At 31.0% G+C, this 22,565-nt stretch overlaps 1 protein-coding gene across 4 annotated transcripts in view; it reads left to right on the forward strand.

Moving 5' to 3' along the window:
• Positions 1–20,280, forward strand: part of form3 (FH2 domain-containing protein formin 3) — an 89,924-nt gene extending 69,644 nt beyond the window's left edge. For all 4 annotated transcript variants that reach the window (XM_076419277.1, XM_076419279.1, XM_076419278.1 and 1 more), the window contains 23 exons: positions 2,447–2,690; positions 6,151–6,310; positions 6,458–6,491; positions 11,410–11,557; positions 11,614–12,132; positions 12,326–12,576; positions 12,964–13,152; positions 13,211–13,311; positions 13,499–13,569; positions 13,723–13,830; positions 13,891–13,961; positions 14,018–14,144; positions 14,389–14,641; positions 14,704–14,786; positions 15,190–15,322; positions 15,377–15,511; positions 15,565–15,840; positions 15,901–16,053; positions 16,166–16,444; positions 16,505–16,754; positions 16,808–16,981; positions 17,041–17,179; positions 19,047–20,280. In XM_076419277.1, coding sequence (XP_076275392.1) covers positions 2,484–2,690; positions 6,151–6,310; positions 6,458–6,491; positions 11,410–11,557; positions 11,614–12,132; positions 12,326–12,576; positions 12,964–13,152; positions 13,211–13,311; positions 13,499–13,569; positions 13,723–13,830; positions 13,891–13,961; positions 14,018–14,144; positions 14,389–14,641; positions 14,704–14,786; positions 15,190–15,322; positions 15,377–15,511; positions 15,565–15,840; positions 15,901–16,053; positions 16,166–16,444; positions 16,505–16,754; positions 16,808–16,981; positions 17,041–17,179; positions 19,047–19,766 — 4,581 coding nt within the window. In that variant the 5' untranslated portion in view covers positions 2,447–2,483 and the 3' untranslated portion in view covers positions 19,767–20,280. The remainder of the gene's footprint in view (positions 1–2,446; positions 2,691–6,150; positions 6,311–6,457; positions 6,492–11,409; positions 11,558–11,613; positions 12,133–12,325; positions 12,577–12,963; positions 13,153–13,210; positions 13,312–13,498; positions 13,570–13,722; positions 13,831–13,890; positions 13,962–14,017; positions 14,145–14,388; positions 14,642–14,703; positions 14,787–15,189; positions 15,323–15,376; positions 15,512–15,564; positions 15,841–15,900; positions 16,054–16,165; positions 16,445–16,504; positions 16,755–16,807; positions 16,982–17,040; positions 17,180–19,046) is intronic.
• The last annotated feature ends 2,285 nt before the right edge of the window (positions 20,281–22,565 follow it).

The following is a 22,565-nucleotide window of genomic DNA, read 5'->3' on the forward strand; positions in this document are numbered from 1 at the left end:
TTAGGAACATTTAATAATAGAGCTACTAGCGGGAATAAGAAGTTCAAAATATGTTATTCTATTTATCTTATATTTTATTTATACTACTGTAATTAACGTAAATCCTTCTAAAAATAAATGATTCGGCAGACATAAAGAATGTTTTTATATTAATCTTTTACCAATTTATATCTTAAATAGGAAGAGAGATATAACGAATTCTAAAAAAAATTTAAAGTATTTCTCTTCATTCGAGTTTTTAAATTATTTAATTTTTAGGATTTTTACGATAGCCTGTTTAAAGTGTCATAAAGAAAATGATTTGTTTGAAAAATGTGTGTACATAATAGTCATAAATATATTATTTCAATATATTCAAAGAATAAAATGTCATATAATCACAGATCTTACTACATTAATTGTTAAACACCTTAATATTTATCAATGCTTTAAAAATGTTTACAAATTTACATGTTCTTTTACAATTTACAATTTCTTCTGTTTATTCTATGTGTTCCATCTATGCAAGTTATGTAGTTAGTTTCATTTTAACTACTGCATATTTTCATTACTTCGTTTTTTCATATTTTTATAGTTTAATATTAATAATTTGTTTAATTAAAATTACACCTTCCTTGCTTAATTATTCCAGTCTTCGTTCTCACCAACTTTAATTGGTTTTCTTCATTTATCTACTGCTTTCTAGTTTGTCTCTATCAAATTAAATGAAAAGATAATTTTTTAATTCAAAATATCCTATAAACAAAGAGGACAGGTAATTCTTATTATTCTCTATTTTGTTAATCTGTGTTGGGATGAAATTTTCGTGTATATCGGGTTTTTCTCTCTACAACGTTGCCAGACTAATTTTAAAAAGTACGTGTCCGTAATTGATTTGGGTATAACAGAAACGAGGAGTAATCTACCATATGTGATAAGAGTTGGAGATGGCAGCACGTCGGCCAGAGCCTAAAATACTTTCTATATATTTTGTCACCGATCTGACGGGTATTCCTAGTTGCTTAATTTAGGCATATTTCGTTATATTGGAATTTATTTATTTGTAGCTCATATTACAAATAAATTAGGCCTAAAAATTCCTTTAAAAAGTATCCCTTTCCTTAAACTACAAAACCGTATTCCAGTTTTGATTATGACTGCAACAAGGGGTTTTTCGATTTCCAGAATGTTCTAAACGATAACAAAGTTTATTCGCTGATGATCTATCAACAAGATAAGTGTTTTTTACAGATATAAATTGTTTAAGTATGTTTGTTGTTAGAGACCTTGTTGATCACTTATTATTGGTAAAACAACTGAAACCTGAAACGTGTTTACATTAATACCAACAACACTCAATATGTTTTATATTCTTGGTTTTGGAATTTGAACTTTTTTTGTGAGGAGTATTCCAGCTTATCAGCGAGTTCTTGATGAATTATAGTCACCGCATCATATCGCTCCTTGTATCCCGTTGATACGAACATCTAGCAGCTCCACCTACAATACAAGCGCTAGCCATCGAATCCTTAACTATGTATTTCAGACACTGGGCTTTTTTGACTTGGTCTCTGATAAAGATCAGAGTTAGTAATGAGTCAGTAAATGAGCCTTCGTTTTCCTATACATCCTTCCGGATGCCAATCAGTAATTCCACGCTACACTGTCGCCATTGTCCTATTTTCTTCATTTGCGTCATAATATCTTCCAAAGTTTCTACCCTTTAGACCTAGAAGGCTAAAACTACCCACTTAGCATATTGTCCTGTGTAGCAGTCATTATTCAGCTTCTTTCATAATTTCTTAATAATCAATAATTTGCTGATGTTTAAATTTCAATAAAATTACATATAAGAAAATGTAAATTATAACGAAGCTAATATAATGGTTATATAAATAATGTCATAGTTATAAATATATAATATTTATATATAATAATTGTAGAAACAACTAAAGTGGTAGTTGTAAAGCGCAATCTTATATAAATGTATTACCCTTGTATGCCATATTCGGTTTTAATTATCAGTCCTTCATATCTATATATACATAATAAATTCGAATTTACTGACTGGTAATGTCTTAAAATTCCCTAAAATTTACATATTAAGATAATTATCTTAATATGTAAGTGAGATTATAAATTCAGATCAATAAGCGCCACGTACAAAACCAGAATAAATACCAATGTTATGCATATTGCATATAATCCATATATATTTCCTGTGTAATGACAACCCTGATAAACACCCACTGTCACTGAAAACGTTTTATTCGCCATTCTAAAGCAATTGCGGGTTCCACATGTTCTCATCGAAGTATGATTTAATTCTTCGAGTGGGACTCGACGAGTTCGCACATTTAGATGTCGTCGTTTATCGCGAATTATCATCGTTTTCTGAATAACAATGAAACAGTGGCGCGCGACTAATTTTATCGATAATATATACAGTATGGTAATTTTATTTCAGGGTCGTACGCAGCAAGAGCTGCGCACCCTATCTGAGAATGGAGACGGAAACGCAACAGGCCAGGGACGGTCTCGATTTTATCGTCGAGCATCCGGAGTATGTGCGGAAACTGGCGGCGGCCCTGGATGCGCCGGGATCATCAGCAGTACGCGTGCGCAAGCAAATGTTTGAATTGTTAGCTGCGCTTTGTGCTCATAACGAAGAGGGTCGAACTAGAGCGCTAGAAACTCTAGAACACTATAAGGTTGGTACATTTTAATAAATTATGACATATAAGGTGACAATATTGATAAAAACTGTAGGAATGTCCGTCTGGTCAGTCCGAATGTGTGGCTGTCGATGCAATTGTTTGTCCGAACACTACTATTTTGATAGAATGAATTCGCATGAAAACTGAAAACATTGGTTAACTATTTAAACTATTTTTACTTTTTAAAACTATTTAAAAGTATTATACGATATAAAACAGTAATAATGAATTTTTAATTAATTTTTTAATCACCTTTTGATTTTTATATCATGCGATCGGTTTGTTGATGGTGTTTGTTAGGTGATGAAGTTATCTGATATCCTTATCTGCTCAACATATATACAAACCATTTCAATCTGCGTTAGATTTGTTGATTGGACTAATGTCAATTACAAATTGATCTAAATAAAGAAAACTTATAAATACTTGAACACTCGTATATTGTTTGGCTTTCTGTTGTCAATATTTTAATGTTTTCTTTTCCGATATGTATCGCTGAAAATGCAAAGTATCATTTGGTTTTGATATTTCTCTACATAAAATAACAAACACGTGGTGTTGGTGATGGTATGGAGAAAACTATATTTTTGGATTCAACTTTTTAAAAATTATGATTTTTATGTCATTGAAGAATGGCAATTTTTTTGTCGGCCATGGCAATTAATTATAAGACTTATTGGACGAAAACACAGCTCAAACTACCAAATAACTTTCAAACAGTTTACATGCGATGGGAAAGATGACAAAATGGTTACCAAACAAGTTTTCTGTAGCATATTGTACAACAACAACAATATATACAACAATCATAACATCAAAAATGCAATTAATCCCAGTCCCATAATATTTTACTGTGCAAATGGTGGGATTATTATAGTATATTGTATTAGGAGTTGCTATAACCAAATGAGTTACTGTAGATGAATTACAGATATATACCGACATTAATTGAATGAGGTATTTTGCAATAAAGGAATAGCAGTAACAAGGCACATCACCTAGCGTACCACTTATACGTACCAGATTACCACTTATTCAAATCGATGCAGCATGGCTAGGGTAGCTGGTTTCGAAATGGGAAGAAGTGCGAAAATTGAGCGATACTTGGATCGCCATATTGCCAGAATAATGGAAACATTTTAGAAAAATGTATCATCAGCGTTTGACGACAAACATGCTGAAAAATAACATTAGATAAATAAAATAAATTAAATAATTATTTGAAAAGTTTAAATTTTCCAACACAATTGGAACGTTCTTATTCTCAATACATATTTATTAATTAAAACTATCCATTTTCTATTATTCGTTTACGATTTATGTCATAACAATAGTGAGAATTATCGGTTATGTTGAATCCAGATAATTTAATATCTTTCATGTGTTTGTTTGTTTCCTTATATTTGTTACATAACGGGTACATAGTTACGTATTGCGTGTTTATTGCAAACAGAATTGTTCGATTAAGGCCTCTTATTTGTACTTACACAAGATTATTTCCGACCTGATAATCAAAACATAACAATTTCGGAAAATATATTTTTATTTCTTAGAAATACACTCTGAATAAATGACATTAAATAAAAAATTATAACATAAAAATAATAAATTATAATAAAAAATTGTGTTTAAATATATACTTTTCCACTCAAAGTGCGTGTATCATCAGTTCATATTACAAGTTCAATTTGTTCTTTCATGTCGTTTCTGACACGCATTATAGGAATAGACGCCTTGCGCGTTTTTCATTAAAATGGATAAACTTGAAGATTGCGGTAACAAAATTCTTCATTTTGAAAGGATTAATCTCTCAGAAAGTTCATCCAGAGTTGACAATAGATTACGGGGGCTCTAGTCCTTCCATACCAACCGTTAAAAAGTGGGCAACTGAATTTTAACATGGACATTTAACATAAAGGACGCAAATTGCAATCACTCCGGAAACAATAAAAAAAGTGCACAATATCTGGTTAGAAGATGCGAATGAAGATGTGTATGAAGCTGAGGCTGAGAGAATGTCTAGAAAAGGAATGCGAAACATCTTGCAAAAAGATTATCATGATAAAGTCATAGAAATGATGAGAAGTGATTATTATTCCCACATTCTTGACCAGTTGGATGCCAAAAAGTCACGAGAACAAGCCTAGCACATAATTTTTCACTAGAACAATGACCCTGTACAAAATTCTGCCAACTTACTAAATAGAGTATCTACGAAAATAATTCTAATCGCAACTCATTTATTTCTACTCCACTACTGATATTATTCCCCAAGACTGACTCCATTACCGTTAATTTGTTTTTGTTAAGACAAATTAATATTAAACACACAGCAAGCCGACATAATTTTCCCATTTTAATATAATATTTTAACTTGTCTCTTAACTCAAGCGTGAGAAAATGAACTCACATTTTATCCATAGTTAATCGATGTAGTAATTCGTCTTTAGTGATATTCTCATTCTTGCTTTTTTTTCCCTAGTATTTTCTAGTTTCATTCGATCGCTAAAAATATATGTTAAATTTCAAGGAGTTTCAGTTGCTCTGATGTTTCAGTTGCTCTGATGTTAGGATTAATAAAATCATTAAATGTGTATCTAGTTAATAGTTTACAAAATGGATATTTGAATTATACATTCGGAGTTCTAATTTAAGCAAAAGAAAGCCTTGACCTTGTAAGAAGTTAAGTAATATTTGCTCGACGCCTTAACGTTATAATTTTAAATGTCAGATACTAGCTACAATGCTAAAATGCATACATAGTAATTACAATTAAGTCAACATACATTTATTTTTATTAACTTAACACCCTTAGTAATTGCTTTTTTTAAATAAATTACAATATTTAATATATTCTTATATATAGTTATTTTCTTAAACATAGCAATTTAAGTGAAATAATACTGTTAACATAAAGAAGTTGCAGGTGAACCTATTTTTCATCACTGTTTTTCCATGACGATAAAATGAAAAAAGAATCTTACTGATTTTTACTTGAATATTTAAAAAAATGTTATTATGAGGCGACGAGACGGCCATTTTTTTTGGCGGCGTCTATGTAATGTATTTACTATTCAGTCCCTGATGCCAAATTACTAATGAAAAGCTTCATCAAAATAAGTATTCCTTAAGAACTGAATTTGAAAGGCTGCGGTTTTGTGAGTACCCCAGATAAAGGAGGTCTTCACGTCAGAAAAAATGGCATTCATTCAAAAAGTCACATTTCACCAACAGAATTCTTTTCATATGAATACCGAACGTAGAGCTGTTATAAATAATTTTTTTTTTCGTTGAAGACAATTGAGGGTGAGAGGTGAAAAAGACACATTTCCCAAACTTTTGACAATTTGGTTATTCATAATACTGACTATGGTCCATTTACTAGAATTCCTTTCATATTAAATACTGAAAGTAATATATAGAGCTGTTATAAATAATTTCGTTCTTGTTACAGAAAATTAAGGGTGAGAGATATAGACTGACCTTCGTGGTTCAAGAACTGGACCGTGCTACCGCTGTAGACTATCAAACAGCTTTAGTGGCCTTCATTAACTGTCTAATAATATCAACCCCAAGATTAGTCGATAGGATTAGGCTTAGGAACGAATTTATAGGTGAGCTGACCCAGTTATTAATTGTGATCGTCTTAACAGTTTAATGGTGCTCATATAAAATTCACTATATGCCGCCATTATAACGTTTTGATCGGTACAAAACTGAGTTTTAAACGCTTCAATATTCAGACGTTGTTTCGTTTGCAGGATGTCATCTGCTTCCGGTGCTGAATAACTTAAGGTAAGTGCATTGCGTTAATGAAAACACTCCGCTTGTTCCGAATAGAATCCACCAAGTTCAAGAACCTCGCACACAAAGATAGTTCGGCTTGTCTGTCTTTTGTAGCGGCGCGGAGACTTGGTGCGTCATCGGCATCTTTATGTCGTGTTAAATTTATTCAGATAACGTCTATATCGACACGGGGCGGCTTCAAAAGCCCGTCGAGTTAATTGGTCGTTCTTTTTTATTTATTTTAGGAAATTTTAGAGGTTAATAAATGATAATCGTTAAAAAAAGTCAACTAGTTAATGTATATTTTTAAAGTAGATCATATAAATTAGTTTTAAGGATGTTTTCAATTTCAGGCGTTGTTGTAAAAAATCTGCAGAATGTTTTTTTATTCAGTGTTATCTATCCATCGACAGCCGCTACTTTTCCTATCTTTCAGGCCATTTAAAGATTCCATCTCGAAAGAACGATGTTTCTTCCAAAATGACTTCTTCCGAAAAACAAGCAAGGTCTGGAGAATACGTCGGGTTAGCCTTTAATATTTCCAAGCATTTTCGAGCATTGTTTTGTTGAAATATTGTTGTAACCTTAATAGTATTCTAGCCGTTTTTCAGGCAGCGCTCGGCTCAAACGCCTCAGTTGTAGTCTGTAGCGATCGCCGTTGATGGTTTCATTAGGTTTTATTAGCTCATAGTATACCACACCAAGCTGATCCCACTAAATACAGCACTAGCTTGAATCCACGGATATTCTTGGATTTGCCATTAATGTTGATAAATGGCCAAGTGGCTCACATGATTTTTTTCACTCTGGATTATCGTAACGGATCGACTTTTCAGGGCCAGTAATAATACGATGCAAAAAACCATGACCATGAATTTCACATATGACTAAACGCCTTTCAATGTCTTCAATTCATATGACACATAATATTTGGCTTTTGGATCATTCCCATGTTCTTCAAACGATTGAAAATCGTTTCTTGGGTTAGTCCAATTAATTCTGTATATCCTTTTTGCGTTTTACATGGATCATCATCGAATAATGCCTTCAAATCCTCGCCTTAATTTTTTTTGTCTTCAGTTTCAAATCCACTTTCAAATCCATTTCATAACCATAGTATATATATATGGTCGCACAATAACTACTAGAGCTTTTTTAAATAAAGTAAACGCTTTATTTATTATAGAACGGAAATATTTTTTAACAAAAATCGAGAAAGTAATCGAATTATTACCTATTATATCATTCACAATTTTAATATTTTTTTATATTAATATATATATATATATATATATATATATATATATATATATATATATATTAAAATAAAATGACAATAATTTCGACCATAGTTTATTGCAATGCTTTGTAATGTACACTATTTTTTCATTCCTTCCGGAGAAAAAAACAAATAACACCGATGGTAGCGAACTCTCGCGCGCGGAAAGTACCACGTCAATGCCAAAAATACGACAATTGAAGATGTAATGAATCCATACATTTCCATTGATTATCATTTTGATTTATTGATCACCATGGCGAATGTAAGGCGGATGGAACGCTTAAATCCAAAAGGAAAATCAGCAGCAATTATTGGTATTCTGGGAATAAGCCTTTTAATTTTCCTACGATTATAGTTGCTTCTATTACGTCGTTCCTCAAGATTGTAACAGCTGATGTTGTGCCATTGCTAGTTTCGATTGATTCAAGTTACATGATTATCATTAAACCAACCTTGACCTGTAAATTGTGTGGTGGCATTCCTAACAAATTTACATAGTCAGTTGGATAACTGTTGACTTCCCTTGGATCGATACTTGTAATTTGCGCCAATATTCCGCCATTTTTTCTACGTAATAATGCCTTTAAAAACACTCCCAATTTGTCATTTTGTAATGTCACTCGTATATTCGTTGTTAATCTCAGAATTTTACATATATACACAAATTCGATCTCTTATCGAGTTTAAATGCAAACATTAATTTCATCAGCAATTATTGATCTGGAAATGACTGTTAGCGTTTGTCAAAACTCTTCATCCAGTAGAGTCATCTCGTCTCCTAAGAAGTTGTATTTAAACTCCAAACATTAATAGCGAATGGTCATGTTTGATTGTCTATCTTGACAACTCTCACTTGAAGTCCCCTGTATGGGTTCTTCCGGAGCTATGGTAGATCACGCTTGAGACACGCTCGCGTCACATGCTACCTAAGCGCTCCTTCAGTCAAAATGACATAAACACTGAGCTCTTTATGAGCTACTGTTGCTAATATATTTTTAAATAGATAATACAATATAACATTCTACATCTTTACTACTTTTTCAAAAAATAAGCAAAATCAAAAGAGTTTTTTCGAGCAAATTATTGAATCGATTAATCGGTAATTCTAACCATATTTTTGAATATGGTTAGAATTACCAGTTTACTCTCTCTCTCACTCACTCAATTTTCAACCTACATTTTTCACTTTTCCGTTCGATTTTTCGAGCTTTTTGCTTCGTACAAATGATGTTCTGAAAAATGCAATCATAACCAAAAAAATTATTAACCAAATAGGTGAGGCCATTCTGAAGTGATGCGCTTGTATACATACGACAATTGATATTGATTTATATAGATTGTTAAAAAAATAGCGCCAATCTTACTTTATACAACAAACACTTTATTTTTACTCTACAAAATGTTTATACAAAAAATGTAAATAATTTTCACAAGCCTCTTTTGAAGCTAGCTTTACACCATCAAGAGAGTTTGGTAGAGTCCAGAACAAATAGCAGTTCGACGGAGTAAGCTATACGGTGCATCAACATTTCTCAGCCAATCCCACTTAATGTTTGTTGAATCACTAAAGATGTGTGCCTTTTCTATGGATAATATATAATATAGTTCTTAACAGTAGAACCACGTCAAATTAATGATTTTGCCAGATGCGAAAAGCTAATGATGCTTTTCAGGGGTTGTAATCATTCGTTTCGAAAATGGATCGATTTCATTTCGTTTCAGCAGCGTTTTCCCTTATAAAAACAAGTAAAATACCAAAATATGATGGAAATTATTTTCTGTCTATAGATGTTATGATTAAGTAAATATTTCTGGAGTCTATTGCTACTAGGACGGGAAAACCGAAATTACTTTTTTCCATCGTTATATAAATGTTTTTAAGTCATGACTGCCAGATACTTTCCAAACTAGCAGATTTTTCTTAGTCTCAAGAAAGATGACAATAATGCACCCACAACATCTATAAAATTGAATTTAAGAAAGGAAAGTTTTCTTGCTTATTAAGAAAAATCCTTATATTGGCGAACAAACCCGGTTATTGAACAACTATTCACACCAATCTTAGCGTTAATTCAAACGCTATAGGTAATTAATTAATTCATTATACTGCAATACTAACCGAAGCAACAGATTTTAACCTTCAGGAAATTCGTCCTTGCAGGAACTTTAATAGTAACCGCGAAAATGTACAAAACATACCGAAGATGTACGGCTATCAATGCACTTGCCTTTAATTCACAACCAAAGTTATATAATATTCAATGGTCTAATTTTGTAATATTCACTATTGATTGAAAAACAACTTATTCTATACTCAAAGTTTCATAATTCATGTACTTAAATTTATATTCCTGGAAAAGGCCTGGTAATGGATTTAAATCAGTGAAGAAATAAATAAAATCTTTGGAAAGTTGTCGCTATCAATATCTGAAGCTAAACTAATATATATTGAATTGTGATTTTACCAATTTACCTATACGCCTCGAAATATTAGAGGCATCACAAAACTAACTACCTAACAGAATTAAATAATAGATTTAAGAAATTATAACAGACAAATTAAGTAACTAACAATTCTGGCCAAATTCTTATTAAATATTGAGTCTGAATAATGACTGTTCAGAGCTAACATATTTTTTTCCTGAACAAAGAACATAAATGTTAGTCGAAATTATTTTCCTATCAACTCACTGCATTTGTATTATAATTATATTAACTAAAATTTTTTGCGAATTATATAAATTACAGAGGTATAGTATATGAATTTTTCTTCATTACCTTCACGTCAATTCTGAGTGAGAACATAATTAATGTTATTAAAACGTTAATATAAAATAAAGTCAAGGTAATCGATAATCAGGTATCATTAAAATTATTAAATAGCCTTAAAATATCGAATGCCTGTCAAATTAAAAACCGATATGTTTTTTGTGAAACTTTCCTTTGTGGAAATTATAAAAATGTATTGCATTGCCAAACAAATTATTTAAAGAAATATATAGGTCTTCTACAATCTACATTAATAAATATGTAACTGTGGGTTTTTATTATACAGTTGTAACCGGAAGTATACAATTATGCAAAAATGTGTTAAACTTTTGGTGCATAACTTATAACTTATACAACAAAATATATATTATAATAAAAGTTTATTTGAATAAGATGATATGAGTGTTAATTTTAATTCTTAGTGTTAGTGTTAACTTTCTTAAATTACATTTAAGTAAATATGGATTTTAAATAGAAATGATATATAGATGGAAATGAAAGCTAAATATTTAAATATATAACAGTTATATAATACATCCGTAATAACAAAAAATTACTTTTCTTAATTAAAATATATAAAATAATAAATATCTATTACAATTATTAATATTATTACAAAAAATTTTAATGTAGAATTGATTATTAATTGTTAGTAGTACCTAGCGCATTCGTCGAAATGTCCACATCATTTGCATTACTATTTTAATGTTGTTTGAATAAAATGAAAATTAGGAGATATAAGACAATAACATAAAATTAAATTGCTGTATATTCATCTTAACTATATTACCAAAATTAAATTAAATTTCATTCAAATAGTATATAAAAAAATCAGAATCTAAAAGGAACCACATTTACCTGAGAATTTCTTTTTAGAAAATGTTCTGAAGCTGAACCAGAATTAGCTGTTCAGTTGGATGTATTTGATGAACAGAGGGAAAGTGACGAGGCCCAAAGCCTCCAAGGTTCCCATGGAGTGGATCTCAATTCTCCATTAGACATATTCTACGCTATATTGAAACAGGTTTGTTATTATATTATAAATTCGGTCAATTAACTGACCATTTTGTATATTTTAAGGTGACAGATACCCCTCAGGAAATTCCCTTTATCAGTATCCTCCAGCATCTCCTACGGATTGATCCAAAAGAACCTATCAGTGATATTATCTGGGATACCGCTGAAAAACTGGTGCATAAAGCGACTTTGTTGGAACGACGTGATGATGTGCCAAAGTTATTGAGAACCCCCAGCGTACAATCAAGACTGTTTTGCCATTGCCAGCATAAAAATGATACAAGTCCCGGTAGCAGAAAGCAGTCGTTAACCTCCAACACTCCCCTAAGTCCTACCTTTGTTGCGCCACCTCCACCTCCTGGACTACCACCGCCTCCGCCACCTCCGCCTAATATTCCTCCCGCCCCACCTCAGTTACAATTATCAGTGCCATTAGCGAAAAACAAAATTGTTCAAAATCAATCGCAATCATCCTCATCGACGGAGAACCCAACTGTGATAGAGAAGTTACCCCAACAAGAAATTCCAATTCCAAAAACGAAAATGAAGACAATTAATTGGAACAAGATACCAAGTAATAAGGTAAAAAAAAAGTTATGTTTCTCTATAAACATATTTTTATTTTAATAAGTTAAATGTTAATAATAACATTCCCTATTACTATTAATGACAACAACTTTTAAGCAACTTAAAGAGAATATTTTTTACATTTTCAGCAAATTTTACATTTTTAGGATCTAGTTTATGTATCAATATTTCTGATTTTTTTGTGTAGATTGTAGGTAAAAATAATATATGGACTCAAGTTGCATTTAGGCACCAACGTTCCCCTGTTGCCGACATGGACTGGTCGGAAATGGAAGGACTATTTTGCCAACAAGCGCCTCCTTCTGCAAACTCTTCACCTAAGCTAGGAAACCGTGATGGTAGTGACGATCGTAGGGTGAGAAAAGAAGTGCAAGAAATCACCTTATTAGATGGAAAACGTAGCTTGAATATCAACATATTCCTTAAACAGTTTCGAAGGTATATATAATAAAGTATATCATAACAGGTTGTTTAATTAGACTTGTAAAATGTATCATTCATTTGCATGTTTAAAACTGCTAATAACTTCTTTAACTTCTTACCTTTATCCTGATCCAACTTGTCTTTAAGCCATATTATTATGTTCACACTATTATTTAACATCTTGTTTAAACTCAAGATAATAGTAATAGATAAAAATATTATACATGGTGATGAAACGAAACTTGTATTTTTGTTCCATTGTTAACGACTGTGCTTTCTCAAAATTAAAATTTTAACGAAAACATCGCATACATCCGGAATGCTCGAAACACCAACGTTATCACCATCTGTTAATGTACGTTAAACTTATTGAAAAATATATTCTACGCATGTTTCTTATAGTTCAAATGAAGATATAATTGAACTGATCAAAAATGGTGAGCATGACGAGATTGGAACTGAGAAACTAAAAGGTCTCCTTAAGATTTTGCCCGAAGTGGATGAATTGGATATGTTGAAATCTTTCAATGGAGATTTCTCGAAGCTTGGGAACGCCGAAAAGTTCCTTATTCAACTAACTAATCTGTCAAAGTACGATATATTGAACTCAGTTGATACGTTTATTTAAAAAAAGATCGATTTTTTTTAGTTACAAGTTACGAATAGAAAGTATGCTACTGAAGGAGGAATTTGCCTCAAATATGAGCTATTTGGAGCCGAGTATAAGTTCAATGATCAGTGCAGCACAAGGTAATTTGGTTTTAAAAATGTATAGGTATATTTATATGTGATATTTTGTATCTTTATCAAGATCTCTTATTTTCCTATTTGTATTAGTGGTTATCTATATTAGGAAACAATAATCCTTATTTAAAATAATTATTTTCATTTAAAATTAGTCTACTTGGTATAATTTATTGTTATGTATTTTAATTAGATTTGATGACGAACAAACCATTACAAGAAGTTCTATATATGATTTTGGTAGCAGGGAATTTCTTAAATTCGGTAAGTACTTATTATTCTACGTACAGGTTAATATTATTCATTTATCAATTTATTTTAATTCAAAATATTTCCTTACAATGTACATTTAAAATTTAATTAACTTTTTAATTATATATTAATTTATTTGAAAGCATTATTATAACGCTTTTATAGGGAGGGTATGCTGGAGATGCTGCTGGAGTAAAATTATCATCCTTACAAAAGATTACAGATATCAGAGCAAATAAGCCAAATATGAATTTAATACACTTTGTCGCTTTGGTAAGTAAATAGTAAACTTAAAAACAAGTTTTATTTTCAATAATATAACACTTTTCACAGCAAGCTGAGAAAAAGAATAAGAAATTACTTTCCTTTACTGATAATATTAATGTTTTGGAAGATGCTGCGAAGTAAGTATCGGGTGTAGCAAAACAGAACTCTCCCGTCTAACAATCTACCTTTTTAGAACTACCGTGGAACAACTTCATAATGAAATAAACGCTTTAGATGTTAGAATCAAGAAAATCAACAAGCAGATTGATATACCTTCAACTGAACCAGAAATTAAAGGACAAATGACTGAATTTCTTGTGGTAAGTCAAACTTGTTAACTTATTACTACAGAGTAGATATAAATTATTTCTTTATCTTGTTACTTATTCGATTGTATATCTTGATTGTTATTATTGATGAAATCACACTGTTAACAAGTATTTTAAACTTTTTTATAGAAGGAAAGAATATTATAAAAATACCTGATATTGTAAAAATTAATTCCTTTTTACTAAAAAGTTTAGTTAATTTCAGTTAATAAAAGTTAAATATAATTGATTCTAGATGGCTCAAAATGAGGTGTCTAGTCTTCAAAGAGAGCTAAAAAAATTGGATAACGTGAGAAAGCAGTTGTCGGAATTTTTCTGCGAGGATGCTAATTCTTTCAAGATTGAGGAGTGCTTTAGAGTTTTTCATGGATTTTACTCTAAATTTAAGCAAGCCATAACTGAGAATGAAAGAAGACGACTGCAGGAAGAACAAGCAAATGCAAGGAGGAAACAGCGAGAGGAATTATTAGCTACGAAAAGAAAACAAAGTAAACTTGGCTTGTAATGATCAAATATTTATTTTTAATAATCTTTCGTTATCGTTTAACAGTGGAAAGTCTTGGAGCTGCAGATGCTGAAGGACCATTCATCGATATGCAGATCTACGATACCAGAAGTAGTTTTAATAAGAAAGTATGTGACATAATTATTATAATTGAAATTTTCCATAATCAAGTTTTTATATACGAAGCCCAGTTTAATTTGTTTTAACACATTTTCACTTTTCATTCAAAATTATTTTTCTTATTTTATATTCTCTTAATTAAGTTTTTCCTAAGAATTTAGTATAACCTTTGTTTAGAATACAATAAGTATTGACCAATAGTATGTCAAAGTAAATTGTTCACAGTCAACTGTGTAACGAATTATCTTTGAAAATATTTATAAACAGTTAATATTCCAGTAGATATTGCAACTATTTACTTTTACTTAAAAATTGTTAAAATTATATTTAATAAATAATTAATTTATACAAAGATTTATATCCCTAATGTTATTTTAATATGGAAGTTGCTCGATATATTTTAATTTTCAGGGTCGCAAATTTACAAATTCCCTTGGTACATCCGAAGATGAATTATCTATAACAAGCTCACCTTCAATGTCTCGAAAAAGACTTGATTCATTTAACGGGGGTAACAGCGAAAGTAAAGAAGAAAAATCACCAGGTAAATAATTGGTGATTAATAGCGCTATAACATTAGTAAAATATATGAATCCAGATATCACACCAAATGGAAGTTTGAGGCGACGAAGAAGTAGAGTACTCTCAGAGGAGGACGAAGGTAGCTTAATGGACTTCTTAAGGGCCTCTGGACATGATAGTAACAGAGAACGAAAGTCTTGGGGTAGTTTAGGTAAGCATGAATAAACTTAAGACAAATCAAATATTTATTTATATTGGTAAAAGATCGTTCCTGGGCAAGAAAAGCCAGAGGAAGTGGTCCTAGAAAACGTCCCGCGTTGTTGGGTGCCGATTTCTCATCGGATAGAGAGAGGCCTTCATCGCCGTCACCATTGGCAGAAAATAAAACTATATGTTCAGCGCCTGAAGATGAAACCAGATCTAAAGACTGGAAATTGAAGATAGAATCTTGGCTACAGGCCAACGAAACCACACAGTCCAGCGATGATCAGAGAAGACAGACGCGAAGATTGACTACGAGAAAATCGGTTGAAGATTCTGGTAAGAGTTTTAACATTTATGATGTTCAGTAATAATGTCTCCTTATTATTTTAAATATAGAAAGTGAGAGAGGTGGAGGTTTAGATACTCTACCTGAAGGAAGGCAAGTTTATAGTGGCAGTCAGTCAACTTATAGAAAAACAAATCCTTCTTGGAAGCCATCATCAACTCTGGATAATATGGATATAGTTGGAGCTATTGAAACTGTTGAAGGTATACATTCTTTTGGAACATTTTATTTTTCTCATATATGTTAATTTCTTTATTTTACTATACATATGATGTGTGATTTAAGAGAAAGTTAATTTTAATCTTTTTATTTCAGAGGTTCAGCCACAAGTTAAAGATAAATCTGCTTGGCGTAAATCCACTTTGAATGTCGCAAACAGCACCGAAGAAACCAAAGAGGATAAAGTTCGAGGTCGTCACACTCTCCCAAGAATTGATAGATCTACTTATGTTCAACCAATTAAAGAAGATAGCAATAGAAAAAATTTGATTAACTCTTTGGCAGAACGCCCTGCGGCTGATAAGCTAACTTTATACATTAGAAAGCCAACTGAAACTGTTGATAGTCCAACACAAGAAACCAAATCAAATTTAGGTAAAATAGTTATATTATTGATAATACATTTATGTATTATTAACTGGTATATTATTTTAGCAAATGTGTCATCGAAAATTAGAGAATCACAACAGAGCATAGATTCTTCATCAGTTAGCAGCAATAAAGTAGAAATTGATCAAGATAACATAGAGACACCTCCAGCCGTCCGAAAAGTTTATATCCCGACGCCAGTGGAAAAAAGAGATCCAGTGCCACCGAGTCCATGCAAAAGGATGTTGGATATTGAAAACACAGCTTTTGGTGATGGTCAGTTTGACAGGTTTTCGGCTGCAAGAAGAACCAGAAGGTGGGCATGATTTCCTTGATACTTAAATTTTCTAAAAAACCACTTTGTAATAGGTATAAGCGAAATACAGATACCAATGAAACACCATCACCAACAATCGATTCACCTCCAGAAGTTAAATCGCCATCAGGGGAATTGGTAAAGCCGTCCAACGATAGTGGCGATGAACAGAAGGAGGGCAGACTTAAAGCATGGCAAGAAAAACTCAAAACACCTGTTACACCAGAGTAATTTTTTCATTACTATTTCGTTTTTATATTGTGGTTACCAATTTAATTTTTTATAGACCGCTGAGATCGTCGTCAAGGAGAACAAGAAATCAAACTGGAGTGTGTCCAAGCGATGTTCAAATGGCGTTAAGAATAACAGGCGGCAACAGCAGTGTTGATGAGTTAAAAGATTTCATTCCTCCTACTGGTTTGAAGGTAATTTCAAATTATTAGTGATCGCCCTGTGGTCGAAATCCGACCACAATGTATTAAATTAATCATGTTTGTCTTATAATAGAGTAATAGGACTAATTTAAAAATTATATGTTACTAAAACTTATTTTCACAGTATTTAATTAAAATAAATGTCTACAGATTAACATATATTAAAATATTTGCAAACTATCTCAATAACTAAGACTCATTAACATTATTTAAACAGCATTTATTTAAATCTAATTTCCATTAACTTTCAACAATCAACAAAGTATTAATAAGTGTAAATTACTACGCCACTGAACGTTATAACAAAGTATTATAAGTAATATATATATAAATATATATATATATATATATATATATATATATATATATATATATATATATATATATATATATATATATATTAAAGTCTCCTTTTACCAACTATGGGTTTATCTGGACTGGACCTACAGTTTAACGTGGACTCCGAACCACGGTCCTCAGCATTAAAGCCTACCGACTGGCGAGTGACCAACTTACATGAGTTATGTTTTATGATTTAAACATAACTATGGAATAATAAATGAACTAATATATGTTTGTATATTAAAACAGAAAATATATGAGTAAAACAATTTTAATTGATAATTGATATTTAACTTTCTCATGTATTTAAAACAATAACGAACACAGTTTGGAAATGTATTTTAAAGGAATGTATTTACAATCATTAAATTGACTCTTGATTTTCCAAAATTTAAGTCTATACAGTAAATAATCTAAATAATTGATACAAGGTTCAAGGAACAAAATTAAACATAATAAATATACCTTAATATTTATTAATGCTTTAAAAAATGTACTGTTAATAATTCATAATTTCTTCTATTTGTCCTATGTGTTCCATATATGCAAATTATGTATTTAATTAATTATTAATCAGACCTTTAGTACAATGATATACTATGTCTCCAGAACCATATCAATTAATAACAGTCCTAATATTTAAAGAAAACTTTTATCCCCAGCGAGACTCGATCTTAGTACGTTATTGTCGACGAGCTAAACTCTTAGTCTGTACGGCTACCCGCTGGGTTTGTTTATGTATTTTGTGTCATCAATCTGAGGGATATTCCAGGTTACTTGATTTGTGCGTTTTTCGTTTTATTTATTTGTTGCGCATATTACACAAAAATATTAGGCATAAAAATTCTTCCTTGATATAAGCTTTAATCGTGCCAAATTTCACGCCTCCAGGTGCTCCCATTTTCTTGAAAAATGGAGGCAAGCTTTTTGCTAAGCCGATTAAGATATATAGATTAGTTTTGCCCTTCTATATCAGAATTAATCCCTAAATATATATTTGAACGTACCTTTATGCAAGTAAGGATTCTAGAGTTTCAAATTCATGTTATTATTTGATGAGAAAGGTGGCACGTGCAACATTGAGTGGGATTTTTTTGAGCTATGTAAGATGTGAGTTTTTTTCATAATCCATCATTAATGGCACACTATGTGATTATTATTAATTGCTACCGATATTGGATTATGTAAATATTTTTTCACATATCTATTTCTATATAAAAAGTTAAAAAGTAAAAGTCATGTTTAATGCTGCTGCATTTTTCGCTTATACTTTAATTCATTAGGCTCAGTGAACATAGTAGGTTCCTATCTTCTTTAATATCTTAATGAAGACCTTCTCCATAACATACATAATTACATAATTTGTATATATACAAACTTTAATATATTTATTAATTGAAAGAAAAAATCGATTTAATTTACGTTATAATTAGTTATTAGTAATTATGATTATTATTTAACTGAATTATTACAACTGAACTTGTGATGAATATATTTTAAGCTATTTTTGTTTTAGGTTGAATCTAGCAAAATCGATATTCCTCGTAAAGGACGTGAACATGATAAAGACGAAGGCTTCGAAGAGTCTCAAAGCTTGATGTCTGAATCCCCTAGTCAAGGAGCGTCTTCGGGTGGGGGTATCTATGAGCACGACATACCAGACACCAGCGATATGGCGCCATTCAAACCGTTTAGACTGGAAAACACCGAGTTCGTGGTTAAAAAGGAACCAGTCACCAAGTCGAAAACTATCCAAGCCAGAAGCACTGAACCAAAGAGTAACTTGAAAAGATCGTCGTCAGTTAGGGAACCAGTGAAAAAAGCGCCATTGGTTCCACGTCGTTCGGATAGTATACGACAAAGTGACAGAACACCGAACAAGAACGCTCCAATCCAGAAATCCAATTCTCGCAACAGCATCGCCAGCTCAAGGAGCTCATTAAATAGCTCCACGTCTATCAACACCGTTAAGCGGTTACCAATTAAACCATCCGGAGTTTTACAGGCAACGCCGTCACGAGTTATACAACGGACCACCAACAGTAAAGCTATTAGTTCTAATACTCCCGTCCCAAAACCGCCCCTGAAACGTTCACCTTCAAGTAGCAGCTCTAACGGCAGTAAACCTCCAAGACCCCAAGGGATGAGCTTCATGAAACCGACAACCTCTAGTACGACCAAAGCAGCACCGGTACCAACCAAACGGGGTTCATCATTTCGTAGTAAAATGCCTTAAGATTGTGGTATCACATTTTCACCAGAGTCCCCTTCCTCTTTTAATTTTAATCAAGAAATACCGACCAGATCGGTTTTAGTCTCTACCATACCCGTAGTCTTCAAGTGTATTTAATTTTGATTCGGAAAATGACGAACTGAAAGTCTGTTTTTCCATTATGAACTAGTCATATTAAACGTGCTTTTACATTTAAATTTAATGTTTGTACTTAAGTGGAACAAGATGACGTTACCTGTTTTAAATCAAAGGAAAATGTGAGACCACTAATTATATTTATTGATAAAAATAATTTATTAAAAAACAAAAAACAAAAACCGACATTACATTTAACTTTTAAGAAATATAACTTTTTATTATTTCATATTATTTATAATAAAGTTTAACATAGGTGCAATTTTATAGTTTTCTGTCATGGAATATTTTGTATGTTCTTAACAGTATTAATAATTCATACTATAATAATATATTGAATTTTCTAACGAACAAATAAACGAAAATATATATTTTGTCTCATGATATATTATTTACAGTGTCTTGACTACCCAAATTATTTGAAAATCAACTTACATAATTAGAAGATAATATATATATATATATATATATATATATATATATATATATATATATATATATATATATATATAAGGAAATTATCCCAATTGTCAGTGATTAATATTAATTGGAATTAAACATCAATTGTAATAATCGATAGTTATTAAATATTTTCATAAGTTTTTCAAAAATTGACACTTACAATTCTGATACTATTTGACCTTCGACACAACATACAAAGCGGCATAAATTGTTTCCTAATTATTCCTAATTAATAGTTTTTTGATGTCGTTTGAAGTTGTTGAAGACAAATTGTTGGAATTGGTGAGACTTTGAAACTAAAAGGTAAAGCACGCTAATATTTTGGTTTATTTCGATTATATAAAATGATACTTGTGGAAAAATTTTAATAGTGTACAGATTTTTAATTAAATTCAAGAGAATGTTTTAAAATGCATATTACTATTTTAAATTTAATAAAAAATGAAATCCAGCTCCTTTTTAAATGCTAATAACAAATTATTCTACTAAACAATTTTTTAAAATAGTGTTCGAAAATATATATTTGAAGCTGAAAAAGAAGGTTAGATAAAAATGAAGATAATATTCAGAACTGTAAAAATTTTGTTAAGATTGTTTGACTGTTAAGTAAATATCAATTAAGTGAATTGTTATTTTCGAGTAATTCAGCAAATTATATTCAATTATATTGTTTCATTACGAAATTACACAAAGACATATTTTAAATACATCAAAAAGTACTGTCATTTTTCTTATTACCGTGCATTTATATTTTCTACTTAAAGAAATAGTATTCAAATGTTCGTCTCGAATGTATAATTCGATAGCGGTCGTCTAAAACTATTCGCCCTTTCATTCAAGAATAAAAACTTTAAAACTAATTAACAAGATTTAAAAAATATGATCGCTGGTACATCGCAACCAATATTAACATTTTTATCAATACAATGTGTTTACTCACAGTACAGCATTCAATAAGTTTCCTCGGAATTTATTGAACTTTAACCATAGAGTAATAGAGATGCAACTCAATAGGGGACTTTGGCTCAAAGTTTTGCTTTGCCCAACATCCAGAACGAGCTATAACGGACCATTCACGTAATTTGATTGGTCAATTTAAATCTCCATTATAGGCACCTGTAAAAAAAATATTTTACTGTAAAGATATTTGATTGGCTCATTAGTAAAATTTGGCACCTGACGGCCTTAACGTCATGTTTAATTGACCAATGAAATTTAAATAAAAAACATTTTTTTCTGAAATAAATGTATTAAATTCAATTAAATATGCATATAAATATAATATTTAAAAATAAATAAATATAAATATATCTATAAAATATAAATATTATATATATATGTATATAAAAGCGTAAGCAAGAAACTTTGGTGCATTGCAAATCAGAATTATCTCTTCCGTCTCTCCGTCAGTACTTTTAATATTTTATCCGAAAGATCATTATGGAATGTACAACTGAAGGGTTTTAAATTTACTTTTTTTTTAAACATTTGACAAAAATTTTGTTATATTATCGACGTAGCCAAATTGGTGAATAAAATAGGACATAGCTCAAAGACCTACTGACAGTATATAAAACAATTTTGTTAGAGTCTGGGCCACGAGATATTGTCCTGCCTCTTTAAAATCAGTCTCAATTTGTGGGTCCACTGATTTATTCAAAATTGTATGTAAACAGAAATCACACTTAATATATTTTTTAAAAAATTTTACTAAATAACCTGAGATGTACACTACGGTACAACGACTGACTGAAAGGACTGAAATTATAGAGTCAAGTAATTAACAGTAAGAATAAGCAGAAAGGGGGATACTAGCTGAATGAATATAAACTTTAGCATTACCTTCTGGAGTTTGTTCAAATGCCGATGATACTTGCTTCGAACACCCTGGTTGTGGGCCTGGAACAATGGGAATAGGCACTACAAATATAGTAAAACAGTTTAGAAATTAATGGTAACAATTATGAACAGAGATCTGACTTAGTGATGTGTGATGAGTGCTTTAATTTACCTTCTATATTCTGGGCTCGTGGTATTATTTTCACCATCACTAATTTGTTCATAAGTACTTAAAGGAAAGTTTAAATGTATCACAAAAATGTCTTACATGGTAGCGATCATATATCTGTTTCATGTTTAACCCAACAAGTTTAGGATTTTTAATGTTTCTACTCACTTCTTAAAGATCGCTTTTTTAACGGAAAA

Source organism: Rhynchophorus ferrugineus, unplaced genomic scaffold (genome assembly GCF_030347505.1).
Source record: "Rhynchophorus ferrugineus isolate W39M unplaced genomic scaffold, kcgeb_rfMv2 rfM1, whole genome shotgun sequence".
Lineage (NCBI taxonomy): Eukaryota > Metazoa > Arthropoda > Insecta > Coleoptera > Curculionidae > Rhynchophorus > Rhynchophorus ferrugineus.